This window comes from Erithacus rubecula (assembly GCF_903797595.1).
Source record: "Erithacus rubecula genome assembly, chromosome: Z".
Taxonomy (NCBI): Eukaryota; Metazoa; Chordata; class Aves; order Passeriformes; family Muscicapidae; genus Erithacus; species Erithacus rubecula.
In genome coordinates, this window is record NC_136661.1 from 22,139,779 (window position 1) to 22,155,785 (window position 16,007).

The window sequence follows — 16,007 nt, forward strand, 5'->3', positions numbered from 1 at the left end:
TGTAAAACTGGGGCTGCCCCACGGGCTACCTGTGGTCAGCCTTCTGCCTTAGGAGCAGGCAGGGTCATTAAAAGCACTGTGAAATACCTCCCACTGGCAACTGTGTCTTGTTAAACTGTGAGCCAATTTCCATTCCAGGAAATGCCACCTTGACCCTTGATGCTTAAGTATTACAAGGATGTGCTGGTTTTGGCCAGGGCAGAGCACTGTTTCTCCACAGTAGCTGGTAGGAGGCTGTGTTTTGGCTTTGAGCTAAGCACAGTGAGGATAACAGAGACAGTTTTTTGAGCAGAGCTTATGCAGGGCCAAGGCCTTTTCTGGGTGCATGGAAGGGTGGCAGGAGAGACAGCTGGGATAGGTGACCCCAAGTGACCAAAGGGATATTCCAGACCATGTGACATTGTACTCAGTGTGAAATACTGAGTAAAGACAGGACATTTGGAGGGATGTTTGTCTTCCTGAGTCACCATTACAGGTCATTGCAGGTGGCAGGCCCTGCTCTCCTGGGGTGGCTGAACTCCTGCCTGACCATGGGACGTGGTGAATTAATTCCTTTTGCTTTGCTCGTGTTTGTGGCTTTTGCTTTTCCTATCAAACTCTATCTCAACCCTTGAGTGCTCTAGCTTTTACCCTTCCCTTCCTCTCTCCAGTCCCACGGGTGGAGGACTGAGTACTTGGCTGCCTGGGGCTTGGCTGATGGCAGGTAATGAAAGGAGGAAAGAAATACAGCTTCCCATTTCTCCCATCCTTGTAGGAGGTTGTGCTACACCTCTTCACTGATAAAACAAGGGAATAAATGGGTCATCAGTTATCTTTCTCAGCATATCTGTCACTTTCTCCTCATCCACCCAGATGTATTTAACATAACACAATTCACACAATCACATACTGGGTCAGGTTGGAAGGGACCACAGTGGGTCATCTGCTCCAAAATCCCTGCTCAAGCAGCATCATCCAAGAACACACAGCAGAGGACTGCATCCAGACAGTTCTTGAGTATCTTCAATGAGGGAGACAGAGGGAAACCCCTTTCACTGCATGATCACACACACAGTAAAGAAGTTTATTCTCATGTTCAGGTGAAATTCTCCGTGCATCAGTTTCTGCCTGTTGACCCACATCCTGCTGCCCAGCAGCACTGAGCAGAGCCTGGTTCATCCTCTCACCTCTCCCTGCAGACACTGACAGACCCTGATGAGGTCCCATCTCAGTTACCCCTTCTCCATGATGAACAGGATCAATTATCTCAGCCTTCCCTCATTATAGAGATGCTCCAGCACCTTCATCACCTTTGTAGCTCTCTGCTGGACTCACTCCAGGAGCTCCACATCTCTGTTGTGCTCCAGAGACCAGAACTGAGCACAGACTCCAGGAGAGACCTCACTAGAGCTCAGTAGCAGGGCAGGATCATCTCCCCTGACCTTCTGGGAGTGCTCTTCCTAAGACATCCCAAGATTCTGCTAGCTCTCCTGGCCACAAGGGCACTGCTGGCTCATGGAGAGTTTATTGTCCACCAGGACCCCCAGGTCCTTCTCCACAGAGCTGCTTTCCAGCAGATGGGGCCCAGCCAGGTGCAGGACCCTGCATTTATTTCTGTTGAATTTCAGAGAGTTCTTCCCTGACCATCTCTCCAGCCTGTCAAAGGCCCTCTGAAGGGGTCACAGCAAACTGTGTCACAAGAAGATTCGGCATGGGACGGTGCAGGGTGGCACTAATGGGACAGCACGCTATGACACGGAACAGCACGGGATGACACCGGGGGACAGCACAGGGTGACATCACGGGAGTGGCATGTGGTGACACTGGGGGGGACAGCACGGCATGAAAGCAGGGGCACAGGGCGGGATGGCAGCGGGACACAGGGCAGGATGGCAGAGGGGCACAGGGCGGGATGGCAGCGGGACACAGTGCAGGATGGCAGCGGGGCACAGTGCAGGATGGCAGCGGGGCACAGTGCGGGATGGCAGCGGGGCACAGCATGGGATGGCAGCGGGGCACAGTGCGGGATGGCAGCGGGACACAGTGCGGGATGGCAGCGGGGCACAGCATGGGATGGCAGCGGGGCACAGCGCGGGATGGCAGCGGGACACAGGGCGGGATGGCAGCGGGACACAGGGCAGGATGGCAGCGGGGCACAGCATGGGATGGCAGCGGGGCACAGCATGGGATGGCAGCGGGGCACAGGGCGGGATGGCAGCGGGGCACAGGGCGGGATGGCAGCGGGGCACGGCCCCGGGTGGCAGCGGGGCACAGCGCGGGATGGCAGCGGGGCACAGCATGGGATGGCAGCGGGGCACAGCATGGGATGGCAGCGGGGCACAGCCCCGGGTGGCAGCGGGGCACAGCATGGGATGGCAGCGGGGCACAGGGCGGGATGGCAGCGGGGCACAGGGCGGGATGGCAGCGGGGCACAGCGCGGGATGGCAGCGGGGCACAGGGCAGGATGGCAGCGGGGCACAGGGCGGGATGGCAGCGGGGCACGGCCCCGGGTGGCAGCGGGGCACAGCGCGGGATGGCAGCGGGGCACAGCATGGGATGGCAGCGGGGCACAGGGCGGGATGGCAGCGGGGCACGGCCCCGGGTGGCAGCGGGCACGGCCCCGGGTGGCAGCGGGGCACAGGGCGGGATGGCAGCGGGGCACAGCGCGGGATGGCAGCGGGGCACAGGGCGGGATGGCAGCGGGGCACAGGGCGGGGTGGCAGCGGGGCACAGCATGGGATGGCAGCGGGGCACAGGGCAGGATGGCAGCGGGGCACGGGCGGTGTGCGCGGCCGGCTCGCTGCACACGTGTCGGGGCGGTGCCGCTGTCCGGAGCGGGCGGACATGGCGGGGCGGCTGCGGGGGCTCGGCAGCGGTGAGGGAACGGCGGGGACACGGGGACAGCGGCGGGACTGTCGGGGCTGGGCTGGGCCGGCCGGTACCGGTACCGGTCCGTGCGGGCTCGGGAGGGGTGGCAGCGCCGTGCGGAGCAGCGCGGGGTAAAGCGCTTTCGGTGCGGCTGAAAATCCCTTGGAACTCTTTGCAACTTCCCTAACTTATGGGTTTTTAGCTACAGTTTTGAAGCTGGACTCTTCTAGACTCTATATTCATTAGTGCTGTAAGTGGCTGTAAGGGAAGTGACATTGTGTGTAATTAATTTCAGGAAACTTTATTCTTCAATCATTTACATTTCACATGCGTTTTAGAAATTGGTTAAAACCTTAGGCTTTTAAAAACAAATGTGTAACTCTCAGGAGATAGTGTTCTGGGTGCAGAAATTAAGTCTTTTGCAATGGCTCCTCGCAGAATGGGGGAATGGGTGGGGCTGGAAGGGCCTGTCTGGGTCGTCTGGTCCAACCTTCCTGCTCAAGCAGGGCTATCCCAGAGTACACGGCACAGGATTGTGTCCTGAGGGTTCTGGAATATCTCCAATGAGGGAGACTCCACAATCTCCCTGGGCAATCAGGTGTCTCTTTCTGGTTCCTGCCAAATTGCATCTGCAGTTAAATGGAAGGCGGGACCGTGTGATGTCCCCAGGATTTTGGAGCAAGGATGGAATATGGCAGCTGGAGGGCTATACCCTTTGCCCAGGAGCCCTGAGCCTTCAGCCCCTGCCTCAGCATGAGCCTTGCCACAGCCCAGCCCTGGTTCTGGTTCTGGATGGACCTTGGACTTGTGCTGTAGCCGTGTGTCCAGCCCTATGTCTGTCCCTGTCCGCTGCTGCTCCTGCCTGGGCTCCCTGGCTGGCCCCTGGACCTGACCCCGCTGTGTTTATGCAGTTTATGTTCACTCTCTCTGAACCCTGCTTTGCCCACCTCGTTCAGCTCTGTTGGGCCTCTCCCTGCTCCCTGGCAGCACTGCACTCACCCTGGGCGCCTGACTGCAGGGCATTCACCCTCTGCTTCCAGATAAGAACTTGTGTTACAGTTTCCATTTTTAAAATAAAAATTATTCTTCTGTCGAAATAGAAGTCCATGTGAAACTGAAAACTTCAGTTTTAATGGATGCGACATAAACGTCTTTCTTTTATACTTACTTTTCCCCAAAGAAAATTTCTCAGACTGAAAAATCCCTCCAAAACTTTCTGTGACTGTAGCTCATGTTTTCCCTGAACAAGCTTATTCAGCAAATCTTTTAGGTGTGTATTTTGCCAAGTGTTTCACAATTCTCTTACTATTTTACAGTTGCCTTTAGGCAGCAGAAATGGAAAAGTTCTGTCTCCACGCTAGCAAAAATGCCTCCTTGTGATTTTGTACCCGAAAAATATGAAGTAAGTCTTGCATACTACACTGAATTTAAATAAAGCATTGTTACTGGGTTTGGGTGATAGGTTAATCTGCTTAACACAATTATAAAATTTGCTTCTTTGGGCACAACCCAGCTGTTACAACCAGGATATAACCTGTAGATATATCTGTGTCACAAACCTGTAATTTTAAAACATTTAAGAAAGCAGTATGTGCAGAACAGCAGCCTCATTTAGCCTTATTTCCAAAAGCTGAGTTTTAGAGATTTGTAGAACAGCCTTCTGTGTGCCAGAATCTGTTAAAATCTTAATCCTGTGGAGAGCTGTGTTATCTATGTGCTCCACAACAGCTCCATGAGTCTGGATCTGTGGAAGGCATGGATGGATTCTGACTGTTTTGTTCCACTCAGTCCTATCCATACGAACGCATGCAGAAGATCCGTGAACAAAACATTGCACCTTCACTGAGAACATATTACAAGAAGCCATTGCTGCTGCACCAGGGACACATGCAGTGGTTGTTTGACCATGAAGGACGAAGATACCTTGATCTCTTTGCTGGGATTGTCACTGTCAGTGTTGGACACTGTCACCCGTAAGCATGTTGCTTCTTGATTTGTGGTATAAAGTACAGGAAGAGACACCTGTGTTTATTTTGTGCTTCATTAATCTGCAGCACTGTGAGCCTAAAACCAGAATATAATTTACTGAATTGTCGTGTGTCACAGTTAGTTCAATTTCTGCTACATTTTGAGGGATTAATTAATTTGGTCTCCCTGTTGCTCCATCTGGCACACGGTGCAGCATCTGCGTTTGCAGAATCAATAGCAGAGAGGTATGTGCGTGTATGAGAGTGGAGTCTGTGTGGAATTCAATCCCTTTGTCTCTCCCCTGCTACATTCAGGAAGGTAACTATGGCTACCCAGAAGCAGCTGGCTCGCCTGTGGCATACCACCAATATCTACATGTACCCAGCAATCCACGAGTATGCTGAAAAGCTAACTTCTCTTTTTCCAGATCCACTGAAGGTAAATTGCTTCTGACAGGAGCAGGGGCTGGTGAAGTGGGTGTCTGTTTATAAGAAGTATTTATTAAATAATCAAGAGCCATGCTATCTCTAGAGAGAAAATCTGGATGGGGAATACAGTTCAAGAGTATGAGGGCCCTCAGGGCCTTATCTTTAGACCTAGCTCTAGACAAGCATAATATCCCCAATTTCTGTTCTGTTTGTTTTCTCCCTTCACTTGTCACTGTGAAGAGGTATTGCTGGCTTTAAAATTAGGAACAAAGATGTTTGTTATTCTTACATGTAGCTGGCATTGATTTTCTTAATCTCATGAAAATCCTCAGTGAAAATTGTTTGACAGTACTTTATGTAGTATGTGTAAATGTTTACCAGCATTAAATAGATAAACCACAAAAATGTCATGTTTCATATGCGGTGAAACTAAATTATTTTTGTTTTCAGGTAAAATAAATTGGTGATAAAATGAAATTGGGCTAGCAGACGAGTATGAAGTTATTGTAATCTTAAAGATGGAAGGAGAGTAAAAAAAAAAAAAAGAAATGTCCTGCTTAGTTTTACCCAACACCTTAATTTCTTTCAATCAGAAATCCACCTTAGGAAAAACCTGTAACCTGAAACCCTTTGAGATTTTTCTGTCCCCTCCCACAGCACATCAGTTGGATCTTTGTTCTCATCTATAGTATAAGGACAACACTAATTTTATCATGGTGAGGTCACCCTGTGGCAGTGCTAGGCTGGAGTTCATCATGTTATTAAGGGGCATGGTCTGATGCTGAAGAAGAAGGAGGTGGTTTTGTGCTGTGCTGATCCCAAGTGTTATCCCACAGGTGGTTTATCTCACCAACAGTGGGTCAGAAGCCAATGATTTAGCTATGTTCATGGCAAGGGTACACACTCGCAACTTCGACATCATCTGTCTCAGGTAATGACAACAGAGCTTCACAAAACTCCTCTGTGCATGGAATCACTCTCTACATGCCTGAAAACAATGAATAACTGAGAACTCTTTCACCCCAGGTCTGCAGAGGACAATGCTATAAAATTACTTTATTTGACAAAGAGGAATAAACCAGGAGCTGAATTTTTCATGCAGTATGTTAGGACTAGTTGCAATAAAAATGGAATTTGCAGATTTTGTTTGTGTTACCTAGAAAATGATCTGATGTCTATATTCAGGGTGTGCTTTGGTAGACTTTTGTCATGGTCAGAGCAAGATGGAACAACTGCTTCATTTTTCCTCCACCTCCCTTTGGCAGTGCCCCTTTGTGAGGGTGCAAAGGTATCTCTGGAACAGTGCAGTGAACCTCAGCAGGGAACTGCTCCTCCTGGGAGATGATTTTTGTTTTATTTGCTTTGTGTGTTTTCCTATCAGAGCCCTGAGCCACAGTTCACTGCACAGGTACACAAACAGCTCTTCTGGCTTAATGACAGGGATGGAGCTGGGCTGAACACCAGTGCACTGTAAACACCAGCATAAACAGTCACTTTACTATGCAGCCCAGGGGGCTTCCAACATTAGAATAAAAGGCTATGTTAATGAAGAGCTGTATTTTTATGTTACTCTGTTCAACAGAACATTGGGTACCTGTCTTGCTTGTGTATTCTCACTAACCAATTTTGTTTTGTGTATAAAACTGACAGCAAACCATCATCTAGTTTAATGATTGGCAGCTTCTGTTGGAGACAACAGCTTTTTCTAACATTCAGAAGACAGAAATGTTTGCTCTGTAAGGATCAGGTGCTACAGCAGAACTTCATGAGGCGCTGTCTGAATTACTGTTGGTTGCAATGATTGTACTCATCTCCTTGCAAGCATTTCTTCACAGTTTTTATATTTGAAATTGTAGTCACAATCAAAAGGCAGAGCACAAAATGGCAGTAGGAATCTTTTTCATTTCAGTGCAACAATGCACATTTTTCCAATAATTTGCGTCTCAGAAGCCTGCCTTCTCAGAACTGATATTGCTACAGACACTTCTTGGAAATGAGTGATGTTGATCTTCTTTGTTTGAACAGAGGAGGATACCATGGAGGCAGCCCTTACACGCTGGGTTTGACATCTCTGACTCCTTATAAGCATGCTGTTGCCAATGGCTTTGGCTGTACAACTGTGAGATTTTTAAATTTTTTTTTTCTTAATAATCTGGGTAACTAACAGTTTATTTGAATATTTCAGCAATTGCTATGTTTTTTTGTCTTTGAGTGCTTTATGGTCATTTATCAAAACTGCAGTGTGGCAGTTTCTGCTGTGTAAATTCAACAAGAGCCAGAGTCCCCTTTTCTTCCTTAGGCCAATTTTGAGTTAGGACAGCCATAACATGAGTGATCCATGATTTGCAGTTCTTTAGTCATTTTTGGTGCTTGCATGGGAATCTGTGTAAGGAGCAAAATAATGGTTTGAATCCCTTTTTGAAGTTGGTTTTGACAGATCTGTGCAAAGTTGCTTTCAGATGGTCACTATAATAAATAGGATCCTATTCAGCAAGACAGAAGACATATCTGATAAGAAGATCCACTGAGGTTAAACAGCAATATGTTATGTCCCTGCCCTTGAGCAAATTGGAGTAACTTTCTGTCTGGAAGCTGCTATTGGTGACTCCAGTGTTACAGGTGACAGCTCAGCCACATTATTAACCATAGGAGAGCTCATTTACAGCAACTTCCCAGCCTGTCAAACTGAGTGGCCTGAACTCATGTGGTATTTCATCAGCAGCAAGGATTAGAAAACTGGAGTTGTCTCTATTAGATCTGCCTGCCTCACTCTATTTTGCAGATTTTGTTCATACTTCAGAAATGCCACCAGCAACTCTTAAAATGCTGACATTACATTTAGATAACCAATATCCTGACTAAGAAAAAAAGAAATAAAAAATCAGTTGAGTGACTATTGCTGGAGCAGTCTAAACTTGTTGGTTCCAAAACTGTCTTGGTTATTTGGTGTCACTCCCAAGTGTTCTTCAGACAAGTTCCTGAACTGTATTTGCCCCTTGACTCTAACAGCTGTTTTTCTGTTTTGCCATTAATCATTACATCAAAAGACCTTTTAGAAAGGTGTCATCAGATCTGTAGATATTTCTCTTATGTTTGGCAGACAATGTTACCAGATGTTTTTCGTGGTCCATGGGGAGGCAGCCATTGTAGAGATTCTCCAGTGCAAACTGTTCGAAAATGCAACTGCACTGAAGGTTGGTCCATGACAAAAATTTGGGTTTTGGATTACAAAGTATCAGAGGACTGTGAAAATAGGGTAGAGTTACCTCCTCAGGCAAAGTACATGTCTGGTTAGGTTTTGCAAGACTGACAAAAAAAAATATTGCAGAGAATCTCAGGACTGTGCATCCCAATGGGAAAAATTTGGGGCAGATGACACCACATCCTCAGATTTTTTTCTTGAAATCCCATTGTTTGTCAGGATCAACTCTTGAAACTGTGGAACTCACTTCAGCACTTCTGGAAGAACAGAAGTGTTGATGGTCTTTTTTGCTGCACTCCATGGAGTACACATGGTTTAAGAGAAGAGACTCTCTCCTTTAATGTTTAATTTTCTACTGTTCATTTGAGAGGTGACATTTACCACACAGTCGTATAACACTTGTTGTTAGATGTTGCTGTAGTTTCACATTTTGAAGCTAGTTTTGTGTCATATTAAGTAAATTCCCTTCAAACTGTTTCCTCTGTAAACAGGTGCATGTCATGCAAAAGACCAGTACATTGAACAGTTCAAAGATACTCTGAATACTTCAGTGCCCAAGGCAGTAGCTGGATTTATTGCTGAACCAATGCAAGTACGTAGTTTGCCACATCTCAGTTGTGATAGCACAAGTAGTGTGAAATACTCAAATCTGATATTCTTTAGCTACAAGCTGAACATAGATGTTTGCTGAGTTTTACTATGGTTTTTTAATTCTTTAAACACCTTAAATGTTTGAAAGATTGGATGCACTGCCTTCAAATTTCAGCTTTTGTCACTGACTTCAATGAACTACAATTTTTCTCATGAAATTAAACACAGAGTCATGATTAAACATACACATTTTTTTCTGCATTTAAATAGTGTAAGCATGCTATGATTTGGTTTCCATTATCTCCTTTCAATTTTCATTACTATTTCTGTAAACTTCTAAGTCAACTCTCCTTCTCCCTCTTTTAGTCTGTTGTTCATTGTATTTTTAACAGCTGTCCAGCAACTGATGGCCACAGGATTCATTGTCCTAATGTTTCATTCTAATTATTTTATATGTGGTTCTTCAACAGGAAAAATGGAGAACTTATCTTAGGCAAGAGAAACAATGTGAGAACCGTGACTACAAGGGAAAACTGGAGCAGTTCTCTGGTTTTGCTGTTTTCTAAGCACTTAAGTTCTTGAGTCTAAAAAGCTGTTCTGGTCCGGGTGTAGGGTAGAATTGAATTTCCCATGCAAATACTAACTGTCAAGGTGAAAAGATGTTGACGAGGCAATGTTCTAAACAAATTAACCACAGAGGGATATGAATTCTCTGGCCAACTTCATCAGAAAACAGTTTCTGGGTTTTGCTGTGTGTAGATTTTCACAGTCTTCATTTTGCCAGTTTGTTGTTAATTGACTTGGTCTTAAAATGATCATGGCCTCACAAACATTTGTGCCAGCACAGCTAGCAAAGCAGCAGGCAGCACTGTGGAATGGGAATGTGTGATCTGAGCAGGAGCTTTCTGAAGTGGTTTCATTGCTGGAGCCAGAAGCTTGAAACGGCAGTCCTGCTGTTACCTGAGGGCTGATAGGTTTTTTTTTTTCAAGTAGAGCACCTGTTTCCTTGTTTGTTCCTGAAAACATTGTGTTTCTCTCTTGGCAGGGTGTTAATGGAGCTGTTCAGTACCCAAGAAATTTCTTAAAGGAAGCTTATCAGCTTATAAGGGAAAGAGGGGGCCTTTGCATTTCAGATGAAGTGAGTCAGATTTTTTTTACCTAAAAATTCTAGAGTAGGGTGCCTCTGAAAGTTATCATAAAATAATCCAAGTGAAGCCTGGAAATAATATAGGTGAAATGCAATATATTTCATAGCTTTAGTTTAACGCAGTGTTAAACTGCATTTTTCCAATCATAGGAGCCTCCCAGTTTCTACTGTCTTTATTCTCATTTTGGGCAAAGGTAATATTTGTAGCAGACTTAATCCTTACCTTCTGGCAGCAGTAAATTTACACAAATATTTACACAAAGCAGCAAATGCTACGTGTGATGGAAGATTTGTCAAAATAACCCTTTCTTTTATGAGTTGACAAACATAGAACACAGATGAGAGTTGATTGCTCTACCTCTTCAAATATGTTTTAGAAGTAGAATTATTTTAGCTAAAACAATATTGAAATAGTATGAAATCAAGTTTATTCCAGATGTAATTGTTGTTTAATGCAAATCACTAACAATAGAAAGACAAGAAAATATATCATAAAGCATGAGGAAGTGACGAGTGTTTCTCTGGGTTTTTCCTTTGAAAGGTACAGACAGGATTTGGGCGGACGGGCAGCCATTTCTGGGGATTTCAAACACATGGTGTAGTCCCTGACATCGTTACTTTGGCAAAAGGAATTGGTAATGGCTTCCCAATGGCAGCTGTTGTTACAACAAAAGGTATAAGTGTTCTGTTCCACTGTGATGCAAAACAGAGTAACTGCAAAATATAATAAAAATAGTTACTTGAGAAGAGATGTGCGCTTAAAAAACTAAGTGTTACTGATAAACTTTATCTCAATCTATCTTTTGAGAAATTAATTGGATCCTCATTGCTTCACTTGTTCTGTTTCTGTTGTGCTGTATTAGTACAGAGCTGTATTATTTGTTTAGTTGTACAACTGAAGCAGAAATGAACTTGTGAGTGGTTTGTAAGGCAGGTAAAAGACCCTGGAAATTCTCACTGAATTCTCTGTTATACTGATAAATATACTGTGAGTAAAGAGGGCAGGATGTTACCCAGATGCTTGATTCTTACAAATGGCTGGATAGATATAGTGAGGAGAATCTGTAGATGGCAGAGATCATATGTCAGAAGCATGACTTGTGAAAGAGTTTGTTTTGTCACCTGCTAGGCACTATAGTTTTTGAATATATTCATGTTTTGCAGACTGCTTTCAGGAAATCTTATGGTGTTGTCTCCAGTAGAATCAGTTGAACCACATCAAATGTAATTGTTGTTACAGTAACAAATGTTTAAAGCAATTAAGTTACCAAACAAGGCAGAGGACGCCACCAAGACGATGAGAGAGGCAGAGCACCTCTCTTAAGAGACGGCTGAGAGAATTGAGATTGTTCAGCCTGGAGAAGTCTTTGGGATGACCTGTTGTTGCCCTCCAGTGTAAGAAAAGTGGACAGAGACTTTTTACAAAAGCATGAGTACAAGGAGGAATGGCTTTAAACTGAAAGAGATTAGGTTTAGATTAGATATGAGGGAAAAAAGCCTTTACTGTGAGGATGATGAGGCACTGGTACAGGTTGCTCAGAGATGCTGTGGATGCCCCATCCCCATCCCTGGCAGTGCTCAAGGCCAGGCTGGATGGAGCTCTGAGCAACCTGGTCTGATGGAAGTTGTCCCTGCCCATAGCAGAGGGGCTGGAACTCGATGATCTCGATGATCATTCAAGTCCCCTCCAGCCCAAACCATTCTGTGATTCTATGATTCTGTGTTTCTATGAACTGAAGGAGTAACCAGTGTTGTTCTTTTTCTTTTAGAGATTGCAAGTTCCTTGGCTCAAAACCTTCATTTTAATACATTTGGAGGAAACCCTTTGGCCTGTGTAGTTGGAGCTGCAGTTCTTGATGTAGGGAGAACATGACATAAATTTATCTATACCACAAGTTCTTTGTATCAAAAGATGAGAAATGCACGTATAAATTTCTATCTGGGCAATTTTTTAGACAACTAAGTAAAGTACATAAACATATGCATGTGTACATGCATGGCCACTGTGCCCCATGCACAGGAAATAATCCTGATTAGTTTAATTGCACAAATTTTCAGATCTCTAGAAAAAGCCAGAGCCCAATAATTACGATTTCAGAAAAAATCTTTATCTCCCTTGGGTTCTTGACTTTGTTAATGAAATTGTAGGAGAGTACTTTCTCAAATGCCTTATCTAATTCTTTCATAGCACAAATCCACAGCTAAAGTAAATCTATCTTCTGGAACACAATTTTTTTTAACATAACAGCTTTTACATTATGCTTAAAAAATCCCTAATGACCAGATGGTTTCAAATACCTAAGGTCAGAAATTCTTCTGGATAAAAAATTACTTCATGAAAAAGCAAGCAGAAAAATGTGCAACATGTTTCACTTATTATCCAGTAGAAAATCAGTCAGTGGGTAGTAGGTCACTATATAATTTGTCTTGATTATGCAATCACTTCATTACAGCAGACATTATTCCTATTCATGTTGGTTTCTGGGGTTTAAGATATTAATAATATGGATGATTGTATAAAGAACCCATATTCTGGCCTTTTCCAGCTCTGAAATAACTTGGAGCCTGGCTCTGAAACAATTCCAAGGAGATTGTTGGAGTCAGGAAGAGTAAAATGGAGTTGAAAGAAAAAGGAAAAAAAAAAAAGAAAGAAAAGTACAAACAACCACTTTATCTTCTGTAATTATTTTTTAATTGCAAATTTTCTAAATGCAGATGTTAAGATCATTTAATGGTTTGTGTGTAGGTGCCTGCAAATGAGAACTCTGATTAAGGAGGACAGTATAAAGAATGAAGAAGAGATTGCTATTAAAAAACATGTTGTTGCTAAATATAATATAGTATTCAAGCTGTTCCCTGCCTAGTACACAAAATTAAGCCTTGTCAAATTATATTATTCTCATGATACTGAAGAAAATTAAAATATTCTGGTAAGATTTTGAAAATAATCCTTCTGGTCAGGTATTTTCCAGTTACGAGTACATATGAGCAGGAATTACTGGATTAAATTTAAATTATATGAAAAATTTGAAAAGTGCCACAGGAACATCTAAGTATTATGTACAATTGTATTCTGATGCTGCTAAGGGATTTTAAGAGAAGGAAAATTGTGAGGGCTGAGGTAGTGAAGGTATAGTATCAAGTTCAGTGGGGATTAACAGAATGTGTTGAAAGCTTTTCTTGCAACACTGTCATGGTATTTCATTTTAACCAGGCTATTGAAGAAGACGGTCTACAAAAAAACAGTGAGGATGTGGGAACATACATGCTGCTGGAGTTGGCGAAACTACGGGATAAATTTGAGATTGTTGGAGATGTCCGTGGCAAGGGACTTATGATTGGAGTAGAAATGGTGACAGATAAGGTTAGTGACTTCTTCACTCCTTTCAATTCACAGTGCCATTGAATGTTTTATCATATTTTATTTCAGTTGAAACAACAGAAATATTTCTTGTTAAAAAGCAGACAGTGAAGTGGGAAAACATGGCTCTGGCCACAAATAAGCCAGAACATTCCATCATTGAGCTATTTTACAAGCTTTGAGTAAACACTGACATGCACCTTAACTGCAAAGACTCAAGACAGCAGATAAGTTATGCAGCTAACATTTTCAGCTAGAAGCAGGATTTATTGAAGAAACTAAAATATACATCTTTGTCACAGAACTAATTTAGAATATCTAAGTGAAGTTTAGTATTTCCTTTCCTTAGGACAGTCGATGCCCTCTTCCAGCTGAAGAAATCAATCAGATCTGGGAGGACTGTAAGGACATGGGGGTTCTGGTCGGCAGAGGAGGGCTCCACAATCAGGTACTGAACCTCTGGTTGTGAATAGAGCTCACTTTCTATCCTTGGGAACTGCAGCCCCACTTCCCTCAAGTTAAATTAATTTAGTTTAGTAAATAAACTAGAAAATGTATACTCTTAGCAGCTATCTCTGGTTAATGTTGCTTATTTTAAAACTGGGCAGGAACTATTTGATTCTTTTCAAATATTCTGAACAAGCTCAAAGCTTGCAGTTTTCATTTAGAGGGACAGCTTCTCCTAGGAAACCAAGGTACTACAATCTGTGCAATTTAGAAGAATCCAGCAATACTCAGGATCAAGTCTTTGCACAGTTTAGGCTATCACCTGACACATCAGTACAAAACTAGTAGCTCTTTGAATCCGGGGAGCTGATGATGTTTTAATTCTATGGTATTTAAAGGAACAAAAAGGTGTGGACAGCAAGTTCAGCAACAGCAAAAAAGAGAGAATTGGATGTGAAGGCCATCAGCCCACACCAGCTGGGGATTACATTACGTGCTGTAGCCAGGACACTGCATCAGCTCCCTGCAGCACTCAGTTAATGGCAGAGAATTGCCTCAGGGCTGGTCCAGTCAGTGGAGCCCTCTGACACAGAGGAGGCAGCTTCCATGTGAGATGGATGGAGGGTAGCTAAAATAAATCAAACATTGTGCCTGTCACCTCATCAGCTCTTCCCTAAGACAAGACCAGGAGGCAAGTAACAAGCTGAAGCTCAGTGCAGTAAAATCTCATTATGTTTGATAAGAGGGCTGTTTATCTGTGAGTGTTTGCTTCAGCTGGGGCTGTGGGTGGGAAAGCCCATTATTCCACTCTTTCTGTATTAAGTCCTGTGACGTGATGCCAGAAAAATCCAAAATTTTAGATTCTTAGAGAAGATAAATGCTCTTGGAAACATAGATCCAACATTCTGATTTAAGAACCCGTTTTTGAAAAGTGTAGCTGTACATATAATCCTTCCTCATCAATACACTTTCCAGCTATAGCACCCTAACTACAATCTAGTGATTCATTCATAATGTATTCTCTTAAAAGGCCTTTAAAAACAGCCTATAATAAAACAGCAAATCACCTGACACAATGCAAGAGCCTGCCACTCTCAGCAGATACTACTTTTCCCTGTGGTAGAGCTGCAAGAAAGGAAAATACGCCTGTCTCTGTTCTTTCTTTGTACAAATCCATCTGAGATTTTATTCTGTCTCTGTCTGCAGTTACAGAGCTGCAGACACGACCTACTCTACTTAGGTCTTTTGTGGAGGCAGTTAGGTTATCAAGAGGGGGTCATGAGTCAGATGCAATTCAGTGCAGTCAAGTTCAAAATTGCTTCACTTCAGAGTGCATTTATCATAAGCCTCAGTGCTGCACTGCTGTTCTCCTTTTTCCCTCACTTTTTTGGGGTGGGAGTGCTGACCCAGACAGGCTGCTTGAAACCATATTCTTTCCATACAATTTGAGCGTTTTTCTCTTTGTTCTCTCTCCTCAGACATTCAGAATTAAGCCACCTATGTGCATTACTAAGAGGGATGTCGACTTTGCTGTGGAAGTATTTCATACTGCTTTACAGAGACACATGGAAAGAGCAAGTGCAAAGTAGAATGGATTTGTTTCCTTACATGAGAGGCACACAAAATCCCTGATACTCATGACCCAGACTGGGCACTAATCTACGCTGGAAAATAAAATCACAGTGTGATGATTACATGCTTCTTCAGCATCATAAAAGCATTCTGATATAGTGTTTAACAAAGGACATGGTGTAATCGGTTTTGTAAATGTACAGTTTAGTTCTACAGTGCTGATTTGTATTAACTGCACACCTATTATCAAAAAAACCCTGACTGGATTAACAGGGTGTCAAATGGAGAGGCAGGCATATGTTCTTCTTCCCCCCGTGAAAGTCATATCAAAATCACTAAATTTTAGGAAAAGTGACAGAAAGAGTTGGGGAAGAAATTTCAGAGTTAAAACTGTTTGCCCTGCCTACAAGGACACACTGTAATTAGAGCATTTCAAAAAGTTTG

At 43.5% G+C, this 16,007-nt stretch overlaps 1 protein-coding gene across 1 annotated transcript; it reads left to right on the top strand.

The window, feature by feature from the left end:
- Nucleotides 1-2,788: 2,788 nt before the first annotated feature.
- On the top strand, nt 2,789-15,682 carry AGXT2 (alanine--glyoxylate aminotransferase 2). The gene is made up of 14 exons (XM_079330699.1): nt 2,789-2,854; nt 4,164-4,249; nt 4,636-4,820; nt 5,130-5,253; nt 6,080-6,174; nt 7,269-7,362; nt 8,344-8,437; nt 8,937-9,037; nt 10,082-10,174; nt 10,725-10,857; nt 11,953-12,041; nt 13,398-13,547; nt 13,894-13,992; nt 15,470-15,682. The coding sequence occupies exons 1-14, from the start codon at nt 2,824-2,826 to the stop codon at nt 15,578-15,580; spliced, it is 1,485 nt and encodes a 494-aa protein (XP_079186825.1). The 5' UTR covers nt 2,789-2,823; the 3' UTR covers nt 15,581-15,682.
- The last annotated feature ends 325 nt before the right edge of the window (nt 15,683-16,007 follow it).

What these genes read in the sequence shown, in the direction of transcription:
- AGXT2 (XM_079330699.1), top strand. Translation starts at nt 2,824, where the DNA reads ATGGCGGGGCGGCTGCGGGGGCTCGGCAGCG. An exon ending in TTTTTCCAGATCCACTGAAG is followed by an intron (nt 5,254 to 6,079) that starts GTAAATTGCTTC and finishes GTTATCCCACAG; the next exon opens with GTGGTTTATCTCACCAACAG. An exon ending in AGCTGTTGTTACAACAAAAG is followed by an intron (nt 10,858 to 11,952) that starts GTATAAGTGTTC and finishes TTTTTCTTTTAG; the next exon opens with AGATTGCAAGTTCCTTGGCT.